At 44.8% G+C, this 22,252-nt stretch overlaps 1 protein-coding gene across 1 annotated transcript in view; it reads right to left on the bottom strand.

Moving 5' to 3' along the window:
- Nucleotides 1–22,252, bottom strand: part of LOC110503743 (PTB-containing, cubilin and LRP1-interacting protein) — a 36,872-nt gene that overhangs the window by 13,818 nt on the left and 802 nt on the right. The window contains exon 2 of the mRNA XM_036961708.1: nt 11,893–12,039. Coding sequence (XP_036817603.1) covers nt 11,893–12,039 — 147 coding nt within the window. The remainder of the gene's footprint in view (nt 1–11,892; nt 12,040–22,252) is intronic.

Raw genomic sequence — 22,252 nt, 5'->3', positions numbered from 1 at the left:
ACACGTACACACACACACAAAGCTGAACCATGACTGCCAAGAGAGTACAGAATGTTTGTGCAGATGATTCTTTGTGAAATAATCTGCCATTTCTTCCCCTTTAATCACCAGAAAAAGATCTAACTGATCACCTGAACATGGCACATTATGAGTGAACAACATATAGGTGTAGAGACCAGCGAGAGGTGAGAAGGAGGGAGAAAAGAGGTGGTGACAGAGATAGAGGCAGACAGAGAGGCCAGGGAGTCAAGAGCAAACATCCGCAGATCAGCTTTCCTAAACCCAACAGGGAGACAGACAATGACAGGAACATCCTGGCTCCTTCTCTCCTCTCGGCCCAGACAGAGGGAAGGTGGAGGGGTAGGAGGTGGGCCAGAGGGAGCTGTCGGTCTCTCTGTCAGTCTGTCTGTCTGTGAGTGAGTGCATGTGCAGCAGCAGGACACATCCAGCAGCTGCATTAACCCCCTCATCCGTACCTCTCCCTCTCTAACCCAGACTGTTTACTGACTGTTTACTGAATGGAGATGCACAGCTGATTTGTGTATCAGAGGAGAGAATAGAGGAGAAGAGAAGAAAAAGAGATGAGAAAGAGCGAAGGACGCGAGTCCAGCTGGAGAAGAGCAGTTTTGGGAAAGGCCTGATGTTAAGGTACTTGTTGTTGGGAACACTTCTCATTAAACCAAATCTGAACTAACTCACATACCATTCTGAGGACTGACAGCCCAGGAGGCTAGCTGATGGGAGGGCATATAATAATGGCTGGAACGGAGCGAATGGAATCAAACAAATGGAAACCACGTGTTTGATGTATTTGATATCAGTCCATTTATTCCGTTCCAGTCACTACCACGAGCCCATCCTCCCCAATTGAGGTGCAACCAACCGCCTCTGACTGACAGAGGGAACCATGTCTATAAAACCAAAACACGCCACGACAGCCCTGGTTTAGTAGAAAGCCTTTCCTGTATTGGCATTGTAGGTTTTTGAAAATGTTCTGGGTCATACTGATCTTATTTGGGATACCACCATTGTATTGTTGTCCAAAATGTCTCCCTATTCCCTACAGAACACACTCATAAAGCTATGGCCAAGAGTAGAGTAATGTGTTATATAAGGAATAGGGGGGTGGGGGGTGAGGGTGTAGTACTTGCACCTTGTATCTACAGAGGTCCCTCTCTGTAGGCCTCCCCTTACATTACTACCAAAGAACTCCTGGAGAATTTCGCATTCCTGAGGCGGTTGTTAACATTCTTCTCCACTTACTGAGTCAGCCAGTACAGCTGGCTAGGGACAGAGCTGCACGTGAAAGTGTGGGAGTTCGTTTAAAGATATTCTACAGTACTTTTGTATACTTTTCAGCCAGTTGTTCTGAAAGTAGCACCCACAAGCTAAAAGTGGTCACAGAAAATTGTATGTTACATCACAAATCAAATCTAAGTTTATTAGTCACTTGCGCTTGGGGGGGGGGTAGGTTTTGTCGTGCCCTCTTCACAACTGTGATGGCGTGCTTGGACCATGTTAGTTTGTTGGTGATGTGGACACCAAGGAACTTGAAGCTCTGGCCCTGCTCCACTGCTGCACCGTCGATGAGAATGGGGGCGTGCTCGGTCGTCCTTTTCCTGAAGTCCACAATCATCTCCTTTGTCTTGATCATGTTGAGGGAGACATTGTTGTCCTGGCACCACCCAGCCAGGTCTCTGACCTCCTCCCTATAGGCTGTCTCATTGTTGTTGGTGATCAAGCCTAACACTGTTGTGTTATCGGCAAACTTAATGGTGTTGGAGTCGTGCCTGGCCATGCAGTCATGAGTGAACAGGGAGTACAGGAGGGGACTGAGCATGTAGCCCTGAGGGGCCCCTGTGTTGAGGATCAGCGTGTCGGATGTATTGTTACCCACCCTTACCGCCCGGGGGCGGCCCGTCAGGATGTCCAGGATCCAGTTGCAAAGGGAGGTGTTTAGTCCCATGGTCCTTAGATTATTGATGAGCTTTGAGGGCACTATGGTGTTGAACGCTGAGCTGTAGTCAATGAATAGCATTCTCACATAGGTGTTCCTTTTGTCCAGGTGGGAAAGGGCAGTTTGGAGTGGAATAGAGATTGCATCATCTGTGGATCTGTTAGGGCGGTATGCAAATTGGAGTGGGTCTAGGGTTTCTGGGATTGTGGTGTTGTGAGCCATGACCAACCTTTCAAAGCACTTCAGACATGAGTGCTATGGGTCGGTAGTCATTTAGGCAGGTTACCTTAGTGTTCTTGGGCACAGGCACTATGGGGGTCTTCTTAAAACCTGTCGGTATAGTACGATTCAATCTTAGTCCTGTATTGACACTTGCCTGTTTGATGGTTCATCGGAGGGCATAGTGGGATTTCTTATAAGCTTCCGGGTTGGAGTCCCGCTCCTTGAAAGTGGTAGCTCTACCCTTTAGCTCAGTGCAGATGTTGCCTGTAATCCATGGCTTGCACGTACGGTCACTGTGGGGACGACGTCGTCAATGCACTTATTGATGAAGCCAGTGACTGATGTGGTGTACTTCTTAATGTCATCGGAAGAATCCCGGAACATATTCCAGTCTGTGCTAATAAAACAGTCATGTAGCTTAGCATCTGCTTCATCTGACCACTTTCTTATTGACCGAATCACTGGTGCTTCCTGCTTTAATTTTTGCTTGTAAGCAGGAATCAGGAGGATAGAATTATGGTCAGATTTGCCAAATGAAGGGCGAGGAGAGCTTTGATCTCTGTGTATGGAGTAAAGGTGGTCTAGAGATTTTTTCCCCTCTGGTTGCACATTTAACATGCTGATAGAAATTTGGAAAAACAAATTTAAGTTTCCCTGCATTAAAGTCCCCGGCCACTAGGAGCACAGCCTCTGGATGCGCCTTTTCCTGTTTGGTTATGGCGGAATACAGCTCATTGACTGCGGTCTTAGTGCCAGCTTCGGTCTGTGGTGGTATGTAGACAGCTACGAAAAATACAGATGAAAACTCTCTAGGTAGATAGTGTGGTCTACAGCTTAACATGACATACAAAACCTTGAGACTTCCTTAGATATCGTGCACCAGCTGTTATTTACAAAAATACATAGTCTGCCGCTCCTTGTCTTACCAGACGTCGCTGTTCTATCCTGCTAGTACATCATATAACTATCCAGCTGTATGTTGATAATGTCGTCGTTCAAACACGACTCCGTGAAGCATAAAATGTTAGTTTTTAAAGTCCCGTTGGTAGTTTAATCTTCCAATTTTATTTTCCAATGATTGCATGTAAGCTAGTAGAACGGAAGGCAGTGGGGGTTCATTCGATCGCCTACGAATTCTCAGAAGGCAGCCCGACCGCTGTCCAGGTTTTTCTCCGTCTTCTCTTCATGCAAATGACGGGGATTTGGGCCTGTTCCCGGGAAAGCAGTATATCCTTTACGTCGGACTCGTTAAAGGAAAAAAAAAGAAGCTTCTGCCAGTTCGTGGAGAGTAATCGCTGTTCTGAAGTCCAAAATTATTTTTGGGTAGCAGCAACATTATGTACAGAATACGTTTTTTAAAAAGTTACAAAACATGCAAAAAATACGAACAAAAAAAACAAAGGTGGTTAGGAGCACGTAAAACGTCAGCCATCTTCTCCGGCGCCATGATACATTTCCACAATCTAGTAGGGATATGTGCACAGCGTCACTGCTCTCGCTCTACTGTTTGTGCGTCTTGCTAGTTGTCACTCAAATGGTGAGGGACTGGAGCTCAGTGACAAACTCAAATTGCTAGGGGCTGGCCAACGTGGGGAGTAAATGTAGGGAAAATAGCGCTGAACAGCTTTCAGAAAACCGTTGCTTTCAAACTAGGGATTTCATGGCTAGCTAATTGAGGTAAGTGATTCTGCTCATAGATTATGCATGTGAGAACTACACATTGACACATCCAGCCCGAAACAGGTTTAAAAAATACGTACTAGTCGTCAAGGTACCGAAGCATCAAATCAAATGTTATTTGTCACATGCGCCGAATACAACAGGTGTAAACCTTACAGAGAAATGCTGAATACAACAGGTGTAAGCCTTACAGAGAAATGCTTACTTACAAGCCCTTAACGGCACTGTTGGCTAAGACAGGAAGAGGCGACTCCGGGATGCTGACCTTCTAGGCAGCGTTACAAAAAAAAGCCATATTTCAGACTGGCTAATAAAAAGAAAAGATTAAGATGGTCAAAAGAACACAGACACTGGACAGAGGAACTCTGCCTAGAAGGCCAGCATCCCGGAGTCACCTCTTCACTGTTGACGTTGAGCCTGGTGTCTTTAATGAAGCTGCCAGTTGAGGACTTGTGAGGCATCTGTTTCTCAAACTAGTCCTCTTGCTCAGTTGCGCACCGGGGCCTCCCACTCCTCTTTCTATTCCGGATAGAGCCAGTTTGCGATGTTCTGTGAAGGGAGTAGTGCACAGCGTTGTACGAGATCTTCAGTTTCTTGGCAATTTCTCGCATGGAATAGCCTTCATTTCTCAGAACAAGAATAGACTGATGAGTTTCAGAAGAAAGTTATTTGTTTCTGGTCATTTTGAGCCTGTAATCAGGACAACAGTTTTCCGCTGTGCTAACATAATTGCAAAGGGGTTTTCTAATGCTCAATTAGCCTTTTAAAATGATAAACTTGGATAAGCTAACAACGCGCCATTGGAACACAAGAGTGGTCGTTGCTGATAATGGGCCTCTATACGCCTACACAGATATTCCATTCAAAAAATAAAATATGCCATTTCCAGCTACAATAGTCATTTACAACAATGTCTACACTGTATTTCTGATCAACTTGATGTTGTTTTAACGGTAGTGTAGGTAAAATGGGGGTGGGTGGGGGGGATCAATTCAAATAGTCCGGGTAGCCATATGATTAGCTGTTCAGGAGTCTTAAGTGTTTTTAAGTATGAGCTTGCTGGCTTGTGTTGAATAACAGTGCCTGTTTGTTTGTGTGTGTGGGCGGGGAGACGGGTTTGTGTGTGTAGGTAGACAAAACAGATGCTGTTGGCTACATCCCAGTGTGTCCACAGACTCACAATGGGGTCCTTCACACCCCCAGAATTCCTGCCACCAGACCTCTCTCTCAACAAAAATGAGTTGAGTAATATGCCAACATGCATTTATTTAACCCTTATTTTACCAGGTAAGTTGACTGAGAACACATTCTCATTTACAGCAATGACCTGGGGAATAGTTACAGGGGATAGTAGGGGGATGAATGAGCCAATTGTAAGCTGGGGATGATTAGGTGACCATGATGGTAGGAAAGCCAGATTGGAAATTTATCCAGGATACCAGAGTTAACACCCCTACTCTTACAATAAGTGCTATGGGATCTTTAGTGACCACAGAGTCAGGACACCTGTTTAACGTCCCATCCGAAAGACAGCATCCTACACAGGGCAATGTCCCCAGTCATCATGGGGCGGCAGGTAGACTAGAGGTTCGAGCACTGGGCCAGTAACTGAAAGGTTGCTGGGTCGAATTCCTGAGCTGACAAGGTATAACGTCTGTTGTTCTGCCCCTAAACAAAGCAGTTAACCCACTGTTCCCCTGTAGGCCGCCATTGTAAATAAGAATTTGTTCTTAACTGAATTGCCTAGTTAAATGAAAGGTTAAAAATATATATTAATTGCCCAGGGGCATTGGGATATTTAGACCAGAGGAAAGGGTGCCTCCTACTGGCCCTCCAGCAGTCCTGGTCTCCCAACCAGGACCAACCCTGCTTGGCTTCAGAAGCAAGCCAGCAGTGGGATGCAGGGTGGTATGCATAGCATGGCTTGAGGGTAAGCTAACATTCTAGCTTTAAACTAGCTTAACCATGCTAGCAGAAAGAGCACATCATGAGCTCACAGTCAGATCTTGTCACTTCTAGCCTTAGTTTTTAGTGTGATGAAGGTATAGGCAGCCATTGTGCCAGCACCTAAGCTAACTGATGGACTGGGGTCCTGTGGCTTTCTGTGAGATTCTATCCACTATCTGTGTTGAAGACTGCTTGTTGTACTGCACTCACCCCTCAACATCTCCCTTCCTTCATAAACTCCTGTTTTTATATCCACTTCTCACATTCAACATTTTTATTGTTCTTCTCATGGACAAAAATACAGAAGTGCTTTGTTCTAACACTTCTCTAAAATTAAGTTAAGTGATGTTGTGAAATGCAAGCAGAGACAGGAAGAGAGATGGTGAGGATAAATAGGATTATAATGCTGAAAAGCTGGACTTGTGGTCAGACTTGGGTTCACAGATACTTTGAGCATGTTAGCAGAAACTATAGACTCCCAGTCATTGTGCTGACAGCAGTTAGCATTGGCTGACGAAACTACCTCTAACTTCCTTCATTCTGGACGCAGACACATAATCTGACTGTGGGGAAGTATATAAAGGGCCTCAAAGCAATTTTATATCAAAGAGACCAATCTGATGGAAGCCCTGGCTGAGATCATCACTGCCAATAGAAAGTAGTTAATTTAAAGCAGACATCTGCCTTAGACAAACCATCTCACACACTTTGTGACTTCGAAAGTATTCATACCACTTGACACATTACAGCCTTATTCTAAAACGGATTAAATAAAATAAAAATGTCTGAAGCATTGAAGGTCCCCAAGAACACAGTGGCCTCCATCATTCTTAAATTTGGAATCACCAAGACTCTTCCTAGAGCTGGCCGCCAAGCCAAACTGAGCAATCAGAGGAGAAGGGCATTGGACAGGGAGGTGACCAAGAACTGATGGTCACTCTGACAGAGCTCTGCAGTTCTTCTGTGGAGATGGGAGAACCTACCAGAAGGACAGCCACCTCTGCACCACTTCACCAATCAGGCCTTTATGGTAGAGTGGCCAGACGGAAACCACTCCTCAGAAAAAGCCATATGACATCCCGCTTAGAGTTTGCCAAAAGGCTCCTAAATACTCTCAAACCATGAGGTTTGATGAAACCAAGATTCAACTATTTGGCCTGAATGCCAAGTGTCACATCTGGAGGAAACCTGGCACCATCCCTATGGTGAAGCATGGTGTTGGAACCATCATGCTGTGGGGTGTCCCAGCCAGAACCCGGACTTGAACCCGATCAAACATCTCTGGAGAGATCCGTAAATAGCTGTGCAGCAACGCTCTCCATCCAACCTGACAGAGCTTGAGAGGATCTGCAGAGAAGAATGGGAGAAACTCCCCAAACAGGTGTGCCAAGCATGTAGTGTCATACCAAAGAAGACTTGAGACTGTAATCACTTCCAAAGAGGCTTCAAAGTATTGAGTAAAGGGTCTGAATACTTATGTAAATGTGATATTTCTGTTTTTCTTCTTTATAAAAAATATATAAATTAGCCAAAATTTGTGTAGATATGAGGGGGGAAAAAAACAATTTAGATATTTCAGAATAAGGCTGTAACGTAACAAAATGTGGAAGAAGTCAAGGGTTCTGGATACTTTCTGAAGGCATTGTACATTAGAATACAAAGTACAAAGCAAAACAAAGGCCTCACTGACAGACACATGATCTATGATCTCACACTCGCTTCTCTCTCGTTTTTACTCTCCCTATCTGTCGAACACAAACACACACTCTAAACACACAATGAACCTTCTAAAGCTTGAAAATGTGTCTTGAATGCTTTTTCTTAGAATCACACAGTGAAATAGAGCTAATGTAATATACAGCGACAGGACCGGGACCAGAGAAGAATTTCCCAGAGCTCGAGGGATTCTGTCCCACATAGTACACAGCTCCCCGACTGGCCCAGATGGTTCTAAATCACTGTTCTCAAAAACAACTGAAAACAGACAAAAATCCTCCTTCCCCTCCCTGGGTCTGTCTGCAAAGAGAATACCATTATCCTGGTCTATTATTACATCTCAAGTTGACCAAAGTCTCCAGGGAAGAGGTGCTCTCAAACTTTTCAAAAATGTCCATGAAACCAATTTGCCAGAGTAAAATTACCGTTTCCCGAAAGAAAATAAATTCAAATGTATACTGAAGAAAACATATTAAAAACACAACATGCAACAATTTCAAAGGTTTTACTGAGTTACAGTTCATATAAGGCAATCAGTCAATTTAAATAAATTCATTAGGCCCTAATCTATTGATTTCACATGACTGGGAATACAGATATGCATCTGTTGGTCACAAATACTATAAAAAATAAAAAAAAAGTTAGGGGCGTGGATCAGAAACCCGGAAACACTTTACACGTTGTGTTTATATTTTTGTTCAGTGTACTGCAAATGTATATATAGTACCAGTCAAAAGTTTGGATACACCTACTCATTCAAGGGTTTTTCTTTATTTGTACTATTTTCTACAGGGACGCTGTTTCACTCACTTGGATTCTTTGTCCGTTGAGATACAAACTTAAGGGAAATGATGTAAACAAATTGGGTGGGGGTTCACTTTTTTGGGGAAGCCTGGCTTCCCTTGGCAGCTAAGAATATAAGCCACAGAGAGAATGCTAAACGTTTAGAAAAAGTTGTTTTTTAAATAAGTCCTAAGATCAACTGTCTGTTCAGCAAGGCTGAGACATGGATGACCATGGGAGAAGTAGAGGGCAGATAAGAGGGCCTGATGAGAGGGCCTGATGGTGTAACAGACACCATCCTGTCAGACAGACCCCACTGTGACTGGGAAACCAGTGTTTTCCATGGCGTCTTTGACCAATGTGGTCAACTAACCAATTAAACAAAGTCCTTAAGGTAGGGGGAGGGAGGGCTAGTGTAAACAGTGCTAAGGCTAGAGCTTTTAGCTGACGAGCCAGGATGGTGAGCAGCAGAGTACCCAGATCCTCAGAGCACACGTGCACACCTGGCCTCAGCTTTGTCTCCATGGAAACGATGTGCCACTGCTGCCCTCCGCAGCCAGGTCGTTATATAATCAAAGAGATTCAGACCAGAGCCAGGCGATTAGCTCTCGCTTTCTGGATCACATCCAAGTCTCACACACACAAACTCACAGGGGGTGCTTGTATGGTGCTTTGTTTGGTCTGTGTTCTGTCTCAAAACTGGGAATCCTGAATGGAAAACTCAGCTCCCTCCCAAGCTTTTTACAGAAGCTGAAATAAGGAGCTTTCCTTTTCCTCTCCCTGCTTCTTTACCTGGAGGAGCTGTTGAACTCAGAGCCACCAATTGCACACACACACACACACACACACACAAACACAAAGAGTGTGAAAGCTTAGATGCCTCCGTGAAGGTAAGTAACACACTGATGCCCCTCTGCAGCTGCTCTGAGTCAAGGTGGTTCCTACCAGTATTGACAGAGTGACAGGGGAGTGATTGAAAGTGGTTGGAATGCGTGTGGACCACAGCTATGGACTCCATGGCAGGGATTGGGATCTGGGTTGTAGAGAGAGCAGGGTAGGGCAAAGAGAGGCCCAATCCCAAATCAACCCCATACCACCCTGGGAACTTATTGAGATCCGAGACGATTGTACAGGTATAAGCAATATGGTAATAACTCCACCTTGCCCTCTGACAGGCTAGTAAGAAGTCCTCCATATTGCTTATTCCTATCCAAGGCTCTGGGGTTGGGAGAGCAGAGAGCAGGGCAGTGTCTGTGCCGAATCACTGATCTACAAATCACCTTAACTAAGGCCCAAATACCTAGGCCTATGTGATCAAGATTAGCAATTGTGTACGTCATCTTGCTCAAACTCATCCCTTCAGACACACAGAGTCTCCAGACAGAGAGAGGCTGTGGGTTGGGAGAGAGGGGAACATTGAGAAATAGCTTTCCATCCCAGCAGCCGTTAGCATTGGCAGGGGGATAGTGGTATTCGGGTTGGGGTGAGTGGGTGGAGGCTAGGGCTGGGAATTGCCAGGGACTTCACGATACGATATTATCACGATACTTAGGTGTCGATATGATATGCATTGCGATTCTCACAATTCTATATTTATTGCAATTCGATACTGTGATTTTATTGCATTTCGATGTTCCAAACCTATTGCTCACCATATGTCTTCTGCAGAGGGACAAGAGAGCCATGAGACAATGATCAGCACACACACACCCCTCTGATGTAGCTGTTAGTATTCAAATCCCCACCCCTCTAAAAAGCCCTACTTCTGTAGGTGTGGAAATCGTCTCTACTCGACTCTGCTTTCCTACATAAACTGAAAGCCCTGGAACAGCATAGAGCCAGGGTGAGTAAGTAAATAAGTTTTAAAAAATGATCATCTTCTTTTGTAGCTGGCATTCCCTGATAAATAGATGTAGTGGTATCCATGGAAACTAAACCAAGCTCTCTCAAAGCTACCTTGAAAAGACGTCTGAGGCGAGAGGAAAAGGGACTGTGTGTCTGTGCATGCGTGGGTACTACAGACGGTGGGCAGATTGAGACCTTACTAATTCACACGGGACAGTGAGGTCCACTGAGGAGCTCCAACTAATCAGCTTCAACCTCACAGTTCAGCAGAGGACAGAAGTCTGGGAAAAATACAGGCATGCACAAACACCAAGGGCTAGGCTAGCCTGGCACCGCAACACCAACTGGAGACCAAAACCCCAGTCAGTGGATGCATCCCAAATGGCACCCTGTTTCCTTTATAGTGCACTTCTTAGGAAACAGGGAGAATTTGGGATAGAGACTGTCAGTTTCCCATTGGCTGTGCTGAGCCCCAGACCTAAAGACCAAAAGCCCCACTGTTCTCTTCTGTCCTGCCAGAAGGTTATACTGGATGGCTGGTTGGGTTTCAGCAGAACATTTTCGCAGGTGTTCTGGAACAAGTCCTGTTCTGAACGAGATCAGCACCTCTGCACTAAATAGTGTCTGCTATTCTAATCAGTCAGTCATGTGATCTCCATGTGCACCCCTCTTAAAAAGGTACAACCTGACCGGTTCCTTCTACTGGCACATAGCATAGCCACTTCTACTGGCACATAGCATAGCCACTTCTACTGGCACATAGCATAGCCACTTCTACTGGCACATAGCATAGCCACTTCTACTGGCACATAGCATAGCCACTTCTACTGGCACATAGCATAGCCACTTCTACTGGCACATAGCATAGCCACTTCTACTGGCACATAGCATAGCCACTTCTACTGGCACATAGCATAGCCACTTCTACTGGCACATAGCATAGCCACTTCTACTGGCACATAGCATAGCCACTTCTACTGGCACACAGCATAGCCACTTCTACTGGCACATAGCATAGCCACTCCTACTGGCACATAGCATAGCCACTTCTACTGGCACATAGCATAGCCACTTCTACTGGCACATAGCATAGCCACTTCTACTGGCACATAGCATAGCCAGTCACTCAAAATGATTGTCCATTGTGGAACGTCAAGTTGTCTTTTGGTCGTCTGTGTTGTGTGTTGTGATTGAATGAGTTAGATCATAAGTGAGCCAGTGGTTTGGTGTGTGTTTATATTATATATGGTGTGTGTTTATATTATATATATATTCAAAGCCTTTTCCAAATGAGCTGATGTGAAAGCCTTAACAAGCCTGCCAAACATCTCCCACCATCTCACCCACACAACTGGAAGTTGCCTTAGTTACAGCCAACATAACACCCTGTGCCCCTACCCCAGTCTCCTGGGTTCCCCCCTGTGCACACACAGGGAAGTGTTGTCTGTAATAACAGAACATGTTTCTCTCCTGCTTTTTCAACCTGCAGGACTGTTTATGTTTATTTTAGGTTGAACACAGAGAATAGACTTTGACTCAGGCAGCTCGCAGGATAAATATCTAAATTAGACAGTTATCACAGCTAGGCAAACACACACACACTGATAGAAGACGTGTGCCCATAACACACACCTACAATGTGTGCCAGGATTACAGTTCTAACACAAGCCAATTGTTCTCACCAGTGATACACAACAATGAAACACACATAACAGTGTGTGTGTGTGTGTGTGTGTGTGTACCTTGTAGCCGTTCTGGGTGCTTTTCTTCATGAGCGGCGTGGTAGAGCACAACTCGATGGCCTCCGGCTCATGGAATATCACTGTGGGCATAGGCTCCTTCCTCAGTGTCAGAACGTTCAGCTTGGTCTTCAGCATCGTCTGGAAGTGCTGGGGGAGATAAAGTAATGGTCAATCAATCAACCAATCAAGAAATCAATCAATATGCCCATCCATCCATCCACCCACCCACCCACCCACCCATCTACCCACACACCCGTCCGTCCATCCACCCTTACATTAAATCTATCGATCCATCCATCAACATTTGTGGACATAGAGCAACACAGAAAGATAAAAAATCATAAAATCACAAAGTATCACGTCAAATTGGGACCTAAACACAAGCTAGCAAGCATCTGAGAGAGAATGGTAGACTGACTGACAGAGACTGACTGACAGAGAGACTGACTGACAGAGAGACTGACTGACAGAGAGACTGACTGACAGAGAGACTGACTGACAGAGAGACTGACTGACAGAGAGACTGACTGACAGAGAGACTGACTGACAGAGAGACTGACTGACGGAGAGACTGACTGACAGAGAGACTGACTGACAGAGAGACTGACTGACAGAGAGACTGACTGACAGAGAGACTGACTGACAGAGAGACTGACTGACAGAGAGACTGACTGACAGAGAGACTGACTGACAGAGAGACTGACTGACAGAGAGACTGACTGACGGAGAGACTGACAGAGAGACTGACTGACAGAGAGACTGACTGACAGAGAGACTGACTGACAGAGAGACTGACTGACAGAGAGACTGACTGACAGAGAGACTGACTGACAGAGAGACTGACTGACAGAGAGACTGACTGACAGAGAGACTGACTGACGGAGAGACTGACTGACAGAGAGACTGACTGACAGAGAGACTGACTGACAGAGAGACTGACTGACGGAGAGACTGACTGACAGAGAGACTGACTGACAGAGAGACTGACTGACAGAGAGACTGACTGACTGACGGAGAGACTGACTGACAGAGAGACTGACTGACAGAGAGACTGACTGACAGAGAGACTGACTGACAGAGAGACTGACTGACTGACGGAGAGACTGACTGACTGACAGAGAGACTGACTGACTGACAGAGAGACTGACTGACGGAGCATATGGGGAGCTGTTACAGGTTAATAGTGTTGCACTATATAGTATAAAACACTGTTGTAGTAGTACATGAAACGCATGACACTAATATGTTATTGATGAATAAAATGTTAGATTAATAGATCACATTCTTAGTTCCCACAAGTACTTTCTATTCTGCTGAAGTTGTGCGAGTCATGATTTCATTAGCCTGCTCGGTTTTGTTTAGGCTTTTCAAGGAAACCCAGAAATTCCACAACCCCATTCCCTGCCTCTGTGGGCCGGAGACCAGAATGAACATATGGTTCTGGTCGGCCTTACAAAACCCCAGATTCCAGTTTGAGACGAGGCGGCAAGGCTCTCATGTCCTGTTCTGATGGACACTTCACACGCAGAGAGTGAGAGTGAGAAACAGAGAAATAGAGAGTGAGAAGGTCCCTCATCTGTTGTCCACATTTCAGCTGAAGAACAGGAGAGGAGGGATTGTCACCCCAAAAGAGAGTAAAGCCACTGTGACCCCCCATCTAAAACCAAGCACCAGTAGTGCTACAGTTACAACCCATCCTCCTACATTACCCCACTACATCTCCATCATACAACCCATCCTCCTACATTACCCCACTACATCTCCATCATACAACCCATCCTCCTACATTACCCCACTACATCTCCATCATACAACCCATCCTCCTACATTACCCCACTACATCTCCATCATACAACCCATCCTCCTACATTACCCAACTACATCTCCATCATACAACCCATCCTCCCACATTACCCCACTACATCTCCATCATACAACCCATCCTCCTACATTACCCAACTACATCTCCATCATACAACCCATCCTCCTACATCACCCCACTACAATTCCATCATACAACCCATCCTCCTACATCACCCCACTACAATTCCATCATACAACCCATCCTCCTACATTACCCCACTACATCTCCATCATACAACCCATCCTCCTACATTACCCCACTACATCTCCATCATACAACCCATCCTCCTACATTACCCCACTACATCTCCATCATACAACCCATCCTCCTACATTACCCCACTACATCTCCATCACACAACCCATCCTCCTACATTACCCAACTACATCTCCATCATACAACCCATCCTCCTACATTACCCCACTACATCTCCATCATACAACCCATCCTCCTACATTACCCCACTACATCTCCATCATACAACCCATCCTCCTACATTACCCCACTACATCTCCATCATACAACCCATCCTCCTACATTACCCCACTACATCTCCATCATACAACCCATCCTCCTACATTACCCCACTACATCTCCATCATACACCCCATCCTCCCACATTACCCCACTACATCTCCATCATACAACCCAAACTCCACCTGTGGACCAGACAAGGAGGAAAGATGAGGAGAGAAGAACAGAGTAAAAGAGAAGCGGCGGAGAGGCAGTTTTGAAACTAAAGCCACATGTGCGTAAACGCTCGCTGACCTCCGCGTCAGAACTTTATGGCTTCCTGACAGTGCTCCACATTCCTGTGGTCGGATCGGAAGGCGGAGGGCTCACACTGGCACCGCGCGGAATAAAACTGGAATTCTATTCAGAATATTTTCACTGTATTTTCCTTATTTTATTATTCCTCTGAATAAAAAAAATTGCCTCATCGAGTTACGAATATTGTAGATTCTATTTGGGTTGGGGAGTGTCTGGTTCTGGATCCAAGGAATTGATATTGATATGCTCCTCGGATACCCAATACCGGTCGGTCGGTCGGTCGCACGCACGCACGCACGCACGCACGGCTGTCTGTAGTCTGCTCCTCATCTAGCCCATTTACTGAAATCTTTAGATGCATTTCATACTCTGTGTTTTAAGAAAAAGTTATGCCACATTCTCAATAACAGCCCGAGATTTTACTTGTAAAATGGTATACATTTCACGCATGTTATGGATTGTGAGAGAGCATTTGAAAAAAGAGGGGAGTAGACATTTTACACTGTTTGGAAGTGACCATTCTGGAGTGAGAGAAGGGGGATTCTATAGCTCTGTGAGAGATAAGAGGAGAGACGGTTGAGGGATTTTTCTGCCATTGAAATCCTTAGGCGGTCTTGCTGATACAGGGAGAAAAAAACCTGCTTGTTGTTGAAAAAAGTCAAACTAACGCACTCACACACCACAAAGTAAAAGCATGAAATTACAGAATGTACACACTGTTCCATTTTTAGTCCTTACCCGACAAGATTACATTGACAAACACTAAACAGCGTTCAGGTAGACCTAGATTGCCTCTGGAGTGTGTGCGCGTATTTGCGCGTGTCAACCGTGATACGTGTCTGTGCACACAAGCGTGTGTATGCACGTTCGTGTGTGTGTGTGTGTGTGTGTGTGAGCGCGCTTCGACCGTGTGATTGTGTGTGTGTGTAGTTTGCAGGTCATAGATGGTATGGTACACTCCCAGCCCTCAGGGTCCTGTTGGAGTAGACAGGCTCTCAGGTCAATCATAGCATTAGCCACAGTACAACGACCCAGTGAAAACGGCTGAGACACAGAACATAGGGGTCATACATAGGCTTGGCAGTTATACCGTACACCGGGATATTTGGAAACAGGCACAGGACGGTTTTTCCAATTCCGTCAAAAGGACTTATTGAAAGTATTGTAAAAACCTGCAGTCAGCATGTGCAATACGTTAGGAGATAAATATTGTGTTTGTCATTTCTCTGGTCAGATCAGGTTTCATTAAGAAGCTTCTACTCCCCAGTCACATGGTGTTTGTTTGCAACAACGAGAGGCCGGAGCCTTGTGGGTCTCTCACCGTTATGGAGCACGCGCCAGGTGATCTAGTTACAGTATTGAATTCACAACTAAATGTTTGCCAGATAGATATAACTATTAAGTTAACTTTTTAAATTGTGCTAAATGTTCTGCAGTTGTGCATTTTACATGGGGGGTTTAAAAATAGTGGCCTTTGTGTTCAGTACCAGTATGACCGAAAATCCCAGAATGTTACAAGGTCGATAATTTGGTATGACAATCTGGATACCGCCTAAGCCTAGTCATACATACCACCTTATTCAAACACATAAACGGACTGATATACAGTACACCATTGCAAACACTAGTCTGTAACATCCACATATTGCATTCAATAGAACTGACCCCAAAATGTTCTACTGGATACAAACAAAGATTCACACACACACACACACACACACAGAAGATGAAAGAGCAGAGTGGAGCAGACTAACAGATGTTTGAGAGCAGGGCTGGTGTGTATTGGCGTCAGGGTGAGACAGTGGGCCATCTCAACCTGGTCTCAGACTGCTATCAGACCAGCTCTCTCTCTGGCTGGCTGGCTAGACGCTCACATAAACCAACATCAGCCTTGGCCTCTCAACTCACTCTGACAAACACACGCACGACGACACACACAACTCACTACGACACACACACAAACATTCTTACTCCATCTGCGGTCTGACTGAGGCATTAAAAACAGACGGAGCAGTGGAGGACAGGTAGTCAGGAAGCCACCCACACCCATCCAGTGGTTGGCTCCCGAACCACAAGTGGGACCCCTCTACCGCTCCCTCAGCATAGTATGAGCCAGCCGTATCACCCTGGTCCTGCCAGACTGTTAACGGCCTCCGCCTCTGATCCGGGACCAGTTTATGAGTAGAACCACTGCGTTTCACAAGCATCTGAGAGAGCTAAATCCAGAGAGGACCGTGGGAGGTCAACTTTCTGACGCAAATGACCCCAGTTAACCCGTCCCCACATATACATTTTGTGTCATAATGCATTGTCATTTTGGAGTCACTTTTATTGTAAATAAGAATAGAATATGATTCTAAACACTTCTACATGAATGTGGATGCTACCATGATTACTAATAATCTAGAATGAATCGTGAATAATGATGAGAAAGTTAGACGCGCAAATACTGTTTCATACCCCCCCCCCCCCCGCAAAAAAAATGATAACCTCCCCTATTGTTGTAATGGTGAAAATGTAGCATGTCTTGGGGATAGGATATATCTTTTTTTTTTCACAACTTCTTCCTTCTAGCAGAACAGAGGCCTGACCAACCCAACCTTCACCACCGCAGCCCCAGAAGACAGACCTAACGGTGCTTCTGACCATGAGTGACCTCAAACAGGCCCGGAGGCTGAACACATTTCTGCAGTGTCAGGATAGGACGTTTTGTCTGCTCAGCCAGTTTCCCATATCAAAGAAATGGGAATGTAGTCCATGTAGAAAATGTCAACTATGAAAGCACTGGGTGCTGAGTAAGAGAAACATATATAAATTGGGAGATGGTTGTGAGGGAAGTGTGTGTGTGAGCAGAGACCGGGACGGCAAACATTGTGAAATCGGTTGAAAATCTCTGAGCGATGCCAGGGAGACAGAGGGCTCTTGAAACTGATTCTTCAGGGGGACGTGTTAGGTGAGGAATGGGAGGATGGAGGAAGAGTAGAAGAGGAAGTAGACAATGCTGCATGATGCATCCTTTGTTGCAAAATAGAAGTCTAACATTGGACACAAATATGTCTCAACATTTTAAGCTGTTGGTACCACGGAGGCCATTTTGTAGACACAAACACGATGTCATGTTGTTAATGTTTCCATCATCCCTCTCTCCGTCTGACACATATAGTAGATTCTTAATACCAGCCTGAAAATGTGTCTGCTCTAACATTGGCTCATATCTCTTCTTCCTGCTCTGACATGAGATGAGAAAATGCAGCAAGACACTGGACGTTACCATGGCAACAGAAGAGAGAAGGAAGAAAAGGAAGGAGGATACCATGGTAACGATGAGAAAAACAGCCAAATTTAACATTATCGGATGTATAGGATACATGACGCAACTCTACTAGAACAGGATTGTTCCAGAACAGGAATAAAGGACAACAACATAGTCAAAGGGATTAGAGTGACTGATCAGTGCAGCAGCAAGCGATCAAGCATCACCATGGCAACAGTACAGTGGCAAGTAGCTGAGAGAACCAAAAATGGCCGTCACTAACTAGGCCTCCTTTTTACCAGAATCTTCCTTCTTACTGTGTCTCTTCATATCATTCAGATAAAGAACTAAACGACAACTAAGCATCGTGAGAGGCACAGTTAACTGCCATTCCGCCTGGTATTCCATCCATGGGAGTCACATGACAAGGGAAATTAGTGTGCAGGCAGCTAAGCAGCGAGCTGGAACAGCCCCATTACCATGTGATAAATGGCTCTCCCTCAGAACCATACGTCATTTCAGCACTTTCCCCCAGGGACGTGATTGATCACAGGGCTGTGGTATGGAGAGCAGAGGCCCACCAATCTGGGATCAGTAGGCTGGGACAGGCTCCGTCAGTCAACCCAGCGTATGGAGTATGGAGATCAGCACCAGAACACATGAAGGCCAGGCCACGCTGTTAGTACCTCTAGGCTGCAATGAACAGATCAGGGAAGGCCAGACTGAATCTGAGAAACCAACCTGAGCCTCCAAAAATATTTTTGAGAAATGCTTGAATGGGCACTTTTGTCACATTATGCCGGCATTGTGACCAAAAGTTTAAGAAGGTTAAGCACTTCAGAGGCCCCTATGTGGATGAAATAATGTTTTTAACAGTCTGTACATTAAATGTAGGCAAACATAATTGTGCATGAGTATGGAGGTTATGTGTATAGGTCCTTATGCATATCAGAACCTGTGATGGGAATAAATTGGTCCTTTCTGGTCTGGTGGCTGGTGTAAGGTGTAATTACTCAATTACAATGTGATAAACATTCACCTCTTAAAGTGGTAGTATTTCAAGGCGTGGAGTTGTAAAATATGTAGATAGTATCACTTAAAACTATTTACCCAAGTTTACTACGAGATTCAATCTTCTTGATGCCAGGGCAAGCACTGTGAGGGGGATTGTGCAAGTTAATTTGGCAAAGTAGTCCACGCAACATCTGGATATCATTAGAGGAGACGTGAAGCCAGTCTCAGTGAACGGCCCCTGAAGATCAAAATACGTGTCATTAAACAATTTTTTCACCACTTCCAAACAGGTCAGAGGATCCGTGGTAATTACTTGAATTGTAGTGATTAATGACACCACGGTTTGCTCTGTGGGACTAGACTATAAAGGCAGGGTTCCCCAACTGGTGGCCTGCAGGCTGACTATTATAATATTTGTCCCCCCAAGTTCTGACCCCCCCCCCAAAAAAAGTTGTATTTTTTTATAATTTTTTTTTTTTTATTGTTGGACATAAAAGACGGTAAAAACGCCAGCAAATCAGGTCCAAGTGACTTTAATTTGGGAAATCTGTTCCAAAGTATTCCCAAGCATAATAGACACATACAGCGCATTCGGAAAGTATTCAGGCCCCTTCACTTTTTCCACAATCTGTTACGTTATAGCCTTATTCTAAAATTGATTATAACTGAAATATCACATTTACATAAGTATTTAGACCCTTTACTCAGTACTTTGTTGAAACCCCTTTGGAAGTGATTACAGCCTCAAGTCTTCTTGACGCTACAAGCTTGACACACCTGTATTTGGAGAGTTTCTCCCAATCTTCTCTGCATAGCCTCTCAAGCTCTATCAGGTTAGGTGGGGAGCGTCACTGCACAGATATTTTCATCTCTCTTCAGACATGTTTGATTGGGTTCAAGTCCAGCTCTGGCTGGGCCACTCAAGGACATTCAGAGACTTGTCCCGAAGCCACCTCTGCATTGTCTTGGCTGTGCTTAGGGTCGTTGTCCTGTTGGAAGGTGAACCTTCACCCCAGTCTGAGGTCCTGAGCACTCTGGAGCAGGTTTTCATCAAGGATCTCTCTGTACTTTGCTCTGTTCATCTTTCCATCGATCCTGACTAGTCTCCCAGTCCCTGCCGCTGAAAAACATCCCCATAGCATGATGCTGCCACCAACACCACGCTTCACCTTAGGAATGCTATTGGTCAGGTGATGACTGGTGCCAGGTTTACTCCAGATGTAATACTCTGAATTCAGGCCAAAGAGTTGAATCTTGGTTTCATCAGACCAGAGAATCTTGTTTCTCATGGTCTGAGTGTCCTTTAGGTGCCTTTTGTCAAACACCAAGCGAGCTGTCATGTGCCTTTTTCTGAGGAGTGGCTTTGTCTGGCCACTCTACCATAAAGGCCTGATTGGTGGAGTGCTGCAGAGATGGTTGTCCTTCTGGAAGGTTCTCCCATCTTCACAGAGGAACTGGAGCTCTGCCAGAGTGACCATCGGGTTCTTGGTCACCTCTCTAACCAAGGCCCTTCTCTCTTGATTGCTCAGTTTGTCCAGGCGGCCAGCTCTAGGAAGAGTCTTGGTGGTTCCAAACTTCTTCCATTTAAGAATGATGGAGGCCACTATGTTCTTGGAGACCTTCAATGCTGCAGAAATATTTCGGTACCCTTCCCCAGATCTGTGCCTCGACACAATCCTGTCTCGGAGCTTTACGGACAATTCCTTCAACCACTTGGCTTGGTTTTTGCTCTGACATGCACTGTCAACTGTGGGACCTTATAAGAGCAGACCTTGAAAATTCTAGCCCCTTGGCTGCTGCCATAGAAGTGCCCATCCAAGAAGGCTAAAGGTCATTGTCCACAGATAAAATGACGTCAAATCCCTTTATATGTACAGTAGCTTTGATTGGACCGATCATGTCAACATCATACTTTCACAATCTTAGCTAGCAGTCATCATCGTGAATCAAATTGACAATCTACTGGAAAATCCTTTTTAATTCTTGTCATATGAAGAGAATTTATAGATGAAACGAATCGGTGCTCATCAGCAATTGGATATAAACATTACACAACAAGTTGGAAATCACATATTCAACAAGGGGTTTGGAAGGAATCACTGACAGTGGCTGTGTGGCCCCACATCTGGGATTAAGGTGCTCTTTTCCAAATTTAAAATGAGAAAATGTCAACATTGGGCGTGCTATCAATGAACCATGATTTGTGCCGTAGTCAAAACAACTGATAACTCGGAGGACCGCCGCACCACCTTTCTATTCAAGTCAATCCAATGTATTTATAAAGCCCTTCTTACGTCATCTGATGTCACAAAGTGCTGTACAGAAACCCAGCCTGAAAACCCAAACAGCAAGCAATGCAGGTGTAGAAGCAAGATTAGCCGAGCACAACAATGTGAGTCCAAAAATGTATTGTATGCAGCTTCATAAATTATGTAATATGCCAGGGAGATATGTATACTGTAGCTAAGACAGTAATACTAAGTGTATGTTGTGGAGTAAAATGTTAGTAGCCCATGTGCCTCACCCTAATAATTTGGTATATTTACCCCTATTAATTTTGCCTACTGTTCTGACTGTTTTACTGTAGCCTATAACCTGTTTTAGAGAAATGTAATCGTCAAATATTGTAGGAGCTTTCATTGTCTGCTTATATGCCCCCTTTATTCATCCTACGGTTCTGACTTGGTGTACAGGGAGAGCATTGTTAGAACGGCCCATGTTCTGAATTCTGTCGCTGTACATTTCAAAAGTTATATTGACTAACGTCCATCCTAGCTCGGTTCGTGTATTAATCAAAACTACGGATGGCCTCTTATCCGCTTGTCGTCCCCTTATGCCATAGTTTGTACATCTCAATTGTCATTAGAAACCACATTTGCTTAAGCAAGTCAACCATATCAGCTATGTTTTTTTAAAGGCAGTAAATGAGGCTGAACGAACTGTTTCGCTGCCAGACAAGACTCCACTGGTAGCCAGGTGTAGCAGTTGGGCTAGCTTTATGTAGGCCCTAACAGTTTGTGGGCACCATTTGTCACCGTTAAAGTGCAATGAATGTATTGTTTAGTGCTGTGTAGTGGCTTTGCTGGCATGCATTCCACTTTTAGTTTTTTTTTGCCCCACCAAGATTTACATGCTAAAATCGGCAGTGCTTATGTATAAAGGTATTTCTGTTTTTTGATATATATGTGTACATTCAATTTTTATAAACGGTTTTCGCTTTGCCATTATGAGGTATTGTGTATAGATTGATGAGTCGCTCCAGAGTGGCGCAGCGGTCTAAGGCACTGTATCTCAGTGCTAGAGGAGTCACTACAGACCCTGGTTTCGATTCTAGGTTGTATCACAACCGGCCGTGATTGGTAGTCCCATAGTACAAACTATGGCATATTATGTGAATGTGATCCTATACACATGTAAGCAAGTTTTGAAATGATTATGTTTTAATCAAATATTTTATC

The sequence above is a fragment of the Oncorhynchus mykiss genome, chromosome 24 (assembly GCF_013265735.2).
Source record: "Oncorhynchus mykiss isolate Arlee chromosome 24, USDA_OmykA_1.1, whole genome shotgun sequence".
Taxonomy (NCBI): Eukaryota; Metazoa; Chordata; class Actinopteri; order Salmoniformes; family Salmonidae; genus Oncorhynchus; species Oncorhynchus mykiss.
Note: the sequence above shows the minus strand (reverse complement) of the source record. Positions and strands in the feature narration are given on the sequence as shown.